The sequence below is a fragment of the Pleuronectes platessa genome, chromosome 1 (genome assembly GCF_947347685.1).
Source record: "Pleuronectes platessa chromosome 1, fPlePla1.1, whole genome shotgun sequence".
Taxonomy (NCBI): domain Eukaryota; kingdom Metazoa; phylum Chordata; class Actinopteri; order Pleuronectiformes; family Pleuronectidae; genus Pleuronectes; species Pleuronectes platessa.
The window spans coordinates 11,531,636-11,542,832 of NC_070626.1; the positions used below are offsets into that span (position 1 = coordinate 11,531,636).

Genomic DNA, 11,197 nt, shown 5'->3' on the forward strand with positions numbered 1-11,197 from the left:
ACTCCCCAGATTGTGTAATAAAGCAAATTCAGTTTCATTTCAGGAGAAACATTGACAAAAAAAATCTGATAAACCAGGTAGGATGAGCACAACGTCTTCAACTTCACTCTGCACCATAGACTGTTTATATAAAGCTCTGCAAACAACTGCAATACACGATCACTAAACAAGCATATTGTAGAACTGTTTGAGGAGGACTCACTAATGACAGGCAATAATTCAGAAGTATCTCCGGAGCTTTAACACAGGCCAAGAGAACAGACCACTCCAAGCAGGCAGCTTGAGACCGGGCACTGGACCTGTGAGTTTAAATGACAGATCTTCCGTGCATTGCAGCCTTTATATATTCAGACCGGCAAGATGAATGCCTCTGCTTCCTTGTGGTGGTGGAAAATCAGCAGGAGTTTAAGAAAGCTTCATATCCGACACTGCTGGCTCAAGGGACATGAAGCCCAGAGGAGCCGGAGATTGAGAGAGCGAGTTGTGGAACAGATGAGCATTCAGCTTGAAGAACATGAGAAGAGGCACAGTGATATAATGTGAGGAGGGAACAGGGACATAGCAGCTGGTAGAAAGTTAGCGCTGTCATCTTAAATTTTAGGGTCGGTTAATTGGCATGGGATTACATTCATATTACACATTATCATTGTTTTCCCCTCGGTATGGAACCGTGCAAAATTGCAAGAACAGTCAGTTTGTAAAGCAGCAGAAAGTGCAAACCGATTTCTGAACGGTGCACTGCAACAAAATAATATTAATTGTAAAATAAAGACATGGTGTTCTGTGTGATGTGTAGTGATCTAAAGCAAGATCTCTGTAATGTCAAGTACACACTATTTGTAGTGAAAAATAAAAAAACATGGTAAAATTTAAAGGCTTAAGATTTCTTCATTTTCAGCCAATACTTCATTTAATATGTCAACTTTCCACTGTGATCATAATTGTTAATGAAGCTAATGTTCTTAAGACTGGAGGATGAGTTGAATGTGAGAAGAAGAAATAAGAAGGTGAAATGGGACAAGGTTCTGAAACCAAGACTGAGCTCTGGGGGGGTCGAACAGAAGGACTGTTGGCGTCCTGTGATGAGCAGGTTAAGTGGGGTGAAAATAATACTTTGGTAATCAGAGACGATTTAAGACACTATAATTACAGCAATGGACAAAAGTTCAGCAAATTATATTTGAAGGAACATGAAAAAGTAAACCAAGCAAAATGGTTCAAAGACAGAAGCAGGAAATGTGTTGCTGGGTTTGCGAGACACGTTCCGGGTAATTACTTAAATAACTTTTCCCCCTGTAACGCTTCTTCTTACAATTTGTTTTAAAATGGAAATTAGTATGTGCTCACAATTACATGCATTCAGGCATTAAAAGTAAATTGTGCTTTTTAAAGCATCAGGTACCTGTAATTGAAATAACTTTAGGGAACATTTGTATAAAATTTGAATTCATTAGCAGGGAATTCATGGATCATGAGCAATTTGCTCGCCTTTGCTCTCTTCACACATGTCTGATCCCAGAATGTTCATTAAACCGGGAAAAGGATGCAAATTAATTTCTGAAAAATATCCAGGCACGCTAAAAAATATATGTAAAACAACAGGATGCTGCAGAGTGTGATGGACTGACCCCCCCACGGGACCTGAGACAAATACGATGTGAGGATTCAGCCAGCGCTTCAGGTTTCTTCATGTTAACCACGGTGTTACCTGCAGAGCCTCTCTCAGTCGTTCTATCCATCTCCACTCGGAGGGGGCTGCTCAGCTGTCTGCTTCACACACAGCCCCCTCGCTAATGATCAAACAGGTTTCCTGTAGACTTAAACTACACCTGTCACTCAACTTACACAAACTGTCAGTCACTGCCCCACGCGTCCTCTGAAACACTCACCCGGTGGATAAAACCCTACAGAAGCATGGATCTGTAACTCAGTGGTCATTACTATAAGTCAACAGAATTGAATTCAACAAAGAAACTGTCTACAAAGCGTCAGGACACCTTCAAAGATTTGTTGTTACAGCCTAAGAGTCGATTGCGAGTAGATATTAGTGCCCTGCTGAGGTTTACTTTTGACATGTCAGAGCCCGTGAGGGGTTTTTATGTCAAATTGTCTGTCTATTTATAGGCAGTTACACTGCATGGACCTACAGAGGGGAGCAGAATGGATGAAGATATTTAACAAACTCTTTGTATCTCTTCCTCCTGGCTGTGTGCTGCGGCTCAGTGTCCCACCTCTCAGCATCAGAGACGGATTGATAGATTACGCGACTCAAGCAATAGATTTGCCCCCCGCCAACATTCAGCATGTCTGAACAATGCACGCGCTCTGGCACCGACGCTAAGTATTATGATAATGTAGTGCTCGCCGAAATGATGGATGTTAAACAGCACGACCTGGCTGCAGCACACAACGAGGAGCGTCGTGCCCGCCAGTAGTGTCAAGTCATCCTACGCATAATCTAAGGCTCCCTGACGACCCACAAACTATCAAAGCCACATTAAAGGCAACAGTGTTGAACAACTCCAAGGTGGGATGTAATCATTGGTTTAAGGAAACAAATAAAAAGATTTTCTCTCTGAAATGATTCACGGTTTGACGCGTACAGGAATAAATGTAATTCCCCAGATATTCAGACAAGTCCCTGGAGGCAGCTCAGATGCCTAAAGTAGGAATTCACAAAAAAACGTGTGTTCAAACTGATGCGTCACGGTCCACCGGAATTAGTCGTGAGCAAACATGACATATTTTGATCTGCTCTTAATTGTGGTGCGGTTCTATGTCACGGGTCTGTGGAAGAGAAGATGCTACAAATCATCCATTACAATATGTTTTACTAACTGATACCTACAGCCATATACATCATCTGTGTGGAACAAATCAAACCGTTCTCAGCCACAAACTCGTTTTAAAGAGGCATGTGGAAGTGGTAGTCAGACTAAATTTACAGCACCGCACTAAATCTTTATGAACTTTCTTTTTTTCTTTCTTAAGGGAAAGTCGATCCAAGCTATATCATCCGCCCATTCTTCTGTTGTCCTGCTGTGAAAAATGTCTTTGTTGCTGTTTATCATAAAAAAGAGAATTGACTGTGATAATGCTGCAACATTAGATGCCTCCCAGGCCTTTGACATAATAGCCAACCACTATCCGATGGCACATTACACATTTTTTGTGAAGCGAACAGAAATGAAACTACTTTTTAAACCACAATGTAATAGATAATCTATGGACAAAATATTATTACCAAACTTTATTTTGTGTAGAGGCGCAGGGGAAATGACTAAACATTGTTGATGATGGTTCCACAGCTACAACCCTGTGCAGATTAATACCATTCATCCAGGCAGTGCAACATCGGGTTATAATGAAACTACCCACAGGCCTGTGGCTGCAGATAAAGAAGCATCATCACTGATACGAGGGATTTTTTCATATATACACATGTGACTCCGACATGTGACCAACCCAGAGGAATTCAAACGTCCACTTTTCACCACCAATCATCATCATTTGATACATGGTTGTTAATTTACATATCTAGCAGACACATAACTATTAGCATACATTATAATAGGAGTCATGCTTTTGACCACCTGTTGAATTTGCACTCTCCCTTCAGCAGCTCTGTTGTTCTGCTCTGCTGAAAAGGTGTGACTCTCTAGCTGCTAAACGCTCCAGTATATTCATCGGCTGGTCCCTAATGCTCCACTGTAGCTCGGCACTACATGACTTTCTGTCATCAGTGAAAACAATCAAAACTGAAAACCAACACAATGAGCTGGAAGATGCTTCAAAGCTCATTCGGCCGATTCTCTGTGGTTCCATCAAAATGATCAATTATATAAAAAATGATTTTATTCCATAAACCTGTGTAATAAATAATCATACCTGAAAGCTGAAGCAGAGGAGAGTCTTTGATTTCCGAGGTATCGACATGCTGAGCACACTCTGTGATATAGAACCTTTAACCCGAGGGAACCTGATCGCGTTCTGCATTCAGCCACAAGTCAAATAGGAATCGTCAGATATTCCCTTTGTCCACAACACAGCCGTGTCACAGCTCTGCAGCTACAGCAGTCTGACGTCCTGATTCATCAGTTCAAATACAGCAGATACAAACTGAAGAAATTAAACTAGGTTTTACATCACAAAAGAGGGCGATAATATTCACCAGCATCATGAGACCCAATGTAATTGTTCATGATTTACAGTTTGTTCCTATAATTACTATCATTGTAAATATTATATTTCTGTTTAGTTAAGTGGACTTGTGTAAGACTTGATATAAAACATAAATTACAATTTAATTTAAAAGTTGTAGACTAAATCTAATTATATGGGAGACTCAGTGAGTTGTTTACAAGAGAATTCACTTTGAATAAATGTGCAGCATTTAGAAGTCACAGTTAAGTGATACATTTTACCTTCACTTCCCCTACAGAAGCTTTCCTCTGTTTCAGACTGGTCTCTCAGTCCGTGTTTTAAACTGCTCTCCTTGACTGACACAGCTAATGATTGCACTCTATCTACTTATGTTTTGTTAACGACACTAATCCCATTTCCTTACTCTTGTCCCTTCTTGCTTCGGTCTACAGGTATCATGCATGGACGCGGCAGGAGGCATGTACATGGTTTAGGTGAGTGGCCAATAAGAAAAACTCATCCATATAATGCATTTGTGAAATCGTATTAAAAGTGCATGCCTGTGCTCCCAAAGTGACTTTGAATGTCATGCGGGATGAAGTGGGCATACTGCATACATCAGAGTGGCCTTGGTGGAGGATGATTTGAGCGGGCACACTGTCTGGCTTTGGAACAGGATTATCCTTCCCGAGGCAACCATCCTCCAGAGTGTTGACATTCAGGGATGGTTGAGGACAAGCGTAAACAACATGAACATCAGAAATATTGTTTTAATCGATCACCGGGCGCCAAGGAGGAACGCTGGGAAGACGAGGAGCGTGTTGAGCACCAGCAACTGATGGCTGGAGGAACAGGTGGTGCACGGAGACCTGCAGGGCTGCGTGCACGCACAGGAAAGTAATGCTGAGCCCAACACTCCTTTCCCCCCTGCAAGAGAGCTTTCCTCGTGCTGATCGATGAGATCATGAACTGTAGCCAATGACTTACATATCATACATAATTTGCCTGCCCTGTAAATGCATTATTTTTTTACTGAGGGCGCGCTGATTGTGAAGTCAACGCCGCTGATGCTTGTGTGCAAATGTGAACATGTGTTATGTGTGTTTGTGTGTGATTCGAAATTAATAAAAGGATAAAAACTAAATTAAAGATGAACTATCTGCAGAATACCATAAGTCATAAGCAGCAATAGCATATATATATATATATATATATATATATATATATATTTTTTTTGTTTTTATAAAGCACAGCATTTTAACTGGTAATAAAACAAAATAAAAAACCTGCAGCTCAAGACAGCTTGCTTATAATGAGACAGATAATACAGGAAATGTGACCTTATTCTGGATTTTGGGCTAAATTATTATCGTTAATTTAATAATGATATTACAAAATAATAGCTTGCAGTTACATTTCGATAATACTACGCCCATAATAGAATAAGATAAAACACTTATAGAAAATGAATAATAGATAAACATCTTAATTCAATCGTCTTCTTTTAAAATTAGTCATTATATCTATGCTACTGTATAAATAAATCGGTTGTAGCAGTTTCTGTTTTTGAAAAAATTGAATAAATGTAGAAGTGCATAAAGTAACAGAGCTGGAATTCTGGACCTGGTCTTTTATTTTGTAGCTAAAACATCCTCCAGCCCTATAACCACACTCTGACATCCATTATTACAACTATCATTTATAATGATAGCTATTGAAGTGATCGATCCCTGATTATCAGTGGCCTGTCTGACTAATTACTAAGTGAACACAGCTCCCCGGACGTTTTAGACAATGGGTGTGTGTGTGTGAAGTGAGGGGTGGCAAGGGGGGGGGGGCGATGCATGCTGGATCTCAGCCTCCTCTACTATCCTGCTTTGTACTTCCTGACTGCAACCCGCCCACGGAGCAGCAGCATCACAATACAGATGCCATGCACATAGTATTTTCCAGCGCTAATGACGTCTGAGAGCGTGCACGCTGCATATTAGCCCGCTGAAAAGGTCAAAGCAGCACTACAGCACCACGTTAATCACCGGTGCTGATTGCCCTGATAATGGTTTTGCATTTTCCGCTCCCCTGAAAGCATTTTATTTCTCTGAGACTATATGTACAGCGGTAAATGGACTGGAAGGAGAGCAGGAATGGGCTGCTTCCTTTTTCTTCTAAGTTGTCCTGAAATGTGTGCAGCTGCAGAAATAACACAGCAGCCCACAGTGCCTGTCCCGCCCCCCTTTAAACCGGGATGCTCGGCAGCCACATGATCGTCAATGTAAACACACAAAGGCGTTTTCAGCTGTAGTATTCACGTGGACGGGCTGGACCATCAAGCCTGCAGCTCGGGAGGCAGTGCCCCTCCACGTGTGCTCCCTCCCACGCTTCATGTATATGGCTGTGCATGTGTGTGTGTCCCAAACATCTGCAAATTACACACTTGTCCTGCGCCCTTCCCCTGAACTGGGACGTTTATGCCCCTCTTTCTTCTAAAGGAGCATAAAAGTGACATATCCCAAATAACAAGAACCAACCTTTATGCATTCCCGTGAACCTGTCTTTCAGTACAGTGAGTTCGTATATCTTTCCGAATTCCTCAAACAGCGGTTTCAGGTCTTTTTCCTCCAGGTTTCGGGGGATCTGGCCGATGAAAAGCTTGATGGCGTCGTGGTCCTTCATTGGAATAGTGTTCTGGCCGATGGTGAGCCCGTTCATCCTGCCGGCGCTGTTCGTGGTGCTGAATCCATTCTCCTGCTGCACTCCGTTTGCAGTGACTGTAGCCATCTTTCCTCAATGGGCCGGCGGGCTGCTCTCTCCCTCTCTCTCGCTCTCTCACTCTCTAACTCTCTCTCTCTCTCTCTCTCTCTCTCTCTCTCTCTCTCACTCTCCCTCTCTCTCTATACTTATAACTGCACAGCGCACACTGCACCCCCTCCCTTATATGTCCCCTCTTCTCTTCTACACTCCTCCTCCGCCTCTCCCTCCCTACTACCCCTCTTTCCTCTCTTGTTTTTGGAGATCAACCTTAGTTATTTATTTTGTCATATCCTTTGTGTTTTCATTTCTTTTTTTTCTTTTTTAAAGTGCCCCCCCTCCACTCTCCGCTCAGCCTGCCACTTCACACTGTGACGTCAGGTCGTACTCTCGGTGAGTAGGCCCCACCCACCTATCACATATTTGCATAATGAGCGCGTGAGAGTAGGATGGCTGAGGGCCCCACAGCGTAGAGTAAGAAAGCAAACATTTGTGTAGAGCAGAGAGAGCTCGGGACGTTCAAATGGTGTGAAGGCTGCATCTGCTCCGACTGTTGTGTGAGGTCATTTAGGTTTGTTAGAGCAACGAGGCAAAATGTGGATGGAATAGTAGCTTTAATAACAAACAATCTGTATTTATGAAGCGCTTTTCTAGTCATGATGGCCCCTCAGAGTGCTTTAGAGTTCATCTTTACATTCACCCATTCACACAGCACAGCTTTGTCTATGAGAAGCTTCAGTATCTTGCCCAAGGACAGAATTGCGAAGACTGGGATTGAACCGCAGATCTTCTGGTTAGTGGACGACCGCTCTAACCCTCTGAGCCACAGCCATCTAGCTCATTTAATCCTAACCACTCTATAGATGCTCAATATCAATAGATTTTTATGGTTATTGCAAATTTACTGGAATAAATTATGGTTCCAGAGAATTGATATGCTTCTATTCTGATTAATAATTTAATTTTCAATTCTTAGATACTGTACAATGCTGTACAGTTTGTAGACCATGTTACAATGAAGCCCTGTCATTACAACACAGGGGCGGCTGTAGCTCAGAAGGTAAAACGTTTCGTCCACTAACCATGGGTCTGTGGTTCCATCCCAGTGTCCTCCATTCTGCGTGTTGAAGTAAGCTACTAAACCCTTGCAGTGTGAGTGATGTGGTAAAGAAAGTGCTGCACATAGATGCACTGAATGTGTTCTAAAGGCACACATTGTAAAGGTACAAAATGACGCTAAAGTACATCTATTAAGACGTGTCCCTAACATCCTCTGTTGGTTTCTAACATCTGCTAACATCAACTGGTGGCATTTTAAATAGGGCAGCATACATACAATGGATATTCTCCATCTTGTCCTACGTTCACTGGGGCAGCTTTAGACTCTGTTGCCTGTGACAGTAGGTGTGTAGTTTAAAAAGATGTCACATGGCTTTCATAGAATTGCCATACAAGCCACTAGCCATTTTTTTAAATCAGGGGCCATTAAGGGGCCCCAATTTATACTGGGGGTAGCCAATTATATGTCCAGCATCCATTCCTGATTCAGTGAGATGCACATTAAATTATTCCCTGTTTACTGTTAGCCCTGTAGCTTTAAGCAAAGACACATCATTGAATATACTGGATACTGAAAATTGTCCTTGTTCAAGGACATTGTGTTAAAATCAAAGATGAAACTTTTTTCCCCACAAGAAATTGTCATATTTATTGTTTGTATTGTTGGTACATTTGTTTACCAAAAAACCTGACTACTGACAGGACACGCCCACTTCGGGGGCCAATCAGATTTCAGCTGGGGGCGAGTGCCTCCTTGGCCCATTCCCTGGATCCACCTCTTTCAGCATTAGCAATGAGTGAATGATCATTGCTAATTGCTAATATTACACACAGAGACACCAACAAGTGAAAGAAAACATGTAACAGAAGTGTGCAACAGTTTTTTCAAAGGGTTACCTTTCTGTCATCAAGCACGATCATGCCTTTAATACATGTGACACACTCTCTTCACGTCTGATGTTTTTCTCCATCATAGTTCACTATGCTTCAGAGCTTATTCATGTATTTATATGTTCTATAGTCGTAGGCCTTAGCCGCTTTCTTTTAAATGAATGACTTAAAAAGAAAATGAAAGCTTGGTCAGGTGCTCGGATCAAAGACATAATTACAAAGATTGCAGCGTGCAGTAATGCGACTCACTATCAGCCTTTGGAGCGTTGCACTATTTAAACAAGCTCTTCTCTTTTTGCTACAGAGAACAAGGTGAATAGATAAAGAAGAAAAAAGGAGAGAATAAAGATGCTGTAGTTTGAAAAGATGTCAGCTCCAAACCTCCACAGTCAGAACAGCCTTGTGTCACTGTCCATGGTGCTGAATCAAAGCTGCCATTCAGAGAGCGTAAAATAGATGGTTTAAGCTGTATATATTTTTCTAACATCATTACAGGGGCTGTTCAGCTCATACTGATATATGGTGATGCTTTTACTATATCATGTAACAATTATTGATTGCATGTGGCATGTTTAACATGAATAAGAGCTATGTGTTACCATACAGCAGACTACGATCTACCTTGTGTGACACCTCAGGAGGAGTTGTTCTGTCACTGAGCCTGACCGTTTGATCCTCAAGTGGAATTGAAGAGAAAACACGTCTTCTGGGATCAGTAGACAATCACAGGAAAAACTGTGGTTGGCTGTGTTTGAACAACATTAAACAGACATGCTTAACCTCTGTTAGGTCAGAATTAATTGGCTAGTGTCATTCTTTTATCTATCTATCTATCTATCTATCTATCTATCTATCCATCTATCCGTCTATCTATCTCTCTATCTATCTATCTATCTATCTATCTATCTATCTATTTCCTACCGTATGTTATTTTATTCACACTTAAAAACATTGTTTCATTATTTCCCACGAGTCAGTGATTGAGTTGACGAGCTTACTTTGACTCTGGTGCAGATGCAAATTTGACATTTGAGTGACTTTCACAGTGTTATTGACTGTTATCAGAGGGGCTGTCTTATCTGTCACAAATGGACAACAGGGGGGAACCTTTTAAAGAATATCTAACAGTGTGATAAGCACATACATTGCAGGGAGTCGCCCCAGTGGGAAGTGTCACAGTGTACCTCTTGAACTTGTTTGGTCACCAGGTAGTCGAGAAGTCAGCTTTGATGGATTATGTGCTGTTTTCTGTGCATGCTGCTCCCTCCCTTTCTCTTTCCTTCTCTCAGTGGTGTGTGTGTGTGTGTGTGTGTTTGTGTGTGTTTGTGTGTTTGTGTGTGTGTGTGTGTTCACCCCTGATGTCTGTCAGAGTGAACGGTCTACCGGGATACTGGTGTTCTGAGAGTAACTAACAGAAACATCTGGCGCTGCATTGGCTTTGTTATTAATATTTATTTATTTCCAATTTAATCATGTCTTTGTAGACCATCCACAAAAAAATCCTGCATATTTGTTTGGCTCTGAATGGAGATCAAAAACACAACGGGTCTCCCTTGTCAATAACATCGGGGCCATTCTTTCCCACAAAGACAGAGCTAATTTAGCTTCAGTGCTGCTTATTGGCTTTGTGATTTTTGTTGCCTTGTTTTTTGGTCATTTCTCTGCGGGATAGTTTCCCCGCACAGCTGCGAGGACTCGGAAACCGCCCGGCAGGAGGAAATACAGGTACTGCATGATCTCTTCAATAACGCCTGTGTGTAAGCATCCTCTTTGTTTGAACACAGACAAGCGTATCAGAAAGGTTGACAGGGTTCTTCTTCTTGTCTGCGCCACGCTCAGCACCTGGATGGTTGCACAGGGCACCTCTGCCGACTGCTCTCCTCTCTGACAAAAGAGAAGTCAGAACAGTTCCAGCTGCGCCTGTGAAGTGGGACAACACGGAAGAAAAGACGTCCTTCTCGGATCTCTGCACACTCCAGAGACACATTTCCCTCAAATTATTTCTTGTTATTTCTGGATGGAAGCTTTATTTACCCATTAGTGATGAGCGAGGATTGTCACTCACTGGACTATCTAGAATTGGAATCAGGAAGGGCTGTGAAGATAGTAAACGTGTCAGCAACTTTCAGAATAATGCAAAAAGATACTTAATCTGAGTGTATTTCATACAGTAAAACTGCTGTTTTATAGTCCAGAGTGAATGTCATATCTGTTTTTATTACAAAGATTATTCACACCACTGTCAAGGTGACTTGTTGGAATGTCACAGACACACAACCTGCCTTAGCTCCCTCAAATATAATCCCTTGAAGGAGCAAAATCAGTGACATAAGTCATGCATTGTGCATAGCAGCTT

At 41.8% G+C, this 11,197-nt stretch overlaps 1 protein-coding gene across 18 annotated transcripts in view; it reads right to left on the reverse strand.

Annotated features, from left to right (window-relative positions):
* Positions 1–6,876, reverse strand: part of celf6 (CUGBP Elav-like family member 6) — a 124,609-nt gene extending 117,733 nt beyond the window's left edge. For 14 of the 18 annotated variants that reach the window (XM_053418860.1, XM_053418812.1, XM_053418760.1 and 11 more), the window contains exon 1: positions 6,672–6,822. In XM_053418860.1, coding sequence (XP_053274835.1) covers positions 6,672–6,816 — 145 coding nt within the window. In that variant the 5' untranslated portion in view covers positions 6,817–6,822. Of the gene's footprint in view, positions 1–6,671 lie in introns of all 18 variants that reach the window. The other 4 variants (XM_053418765.1, XM_053418752.1, XM_053418727.1 and 1 more) reach the window with 2 other exon arrangements.
* Between the last annotated feature and the right edge of the window lie 4,321 nt (positions 6,877–11,197).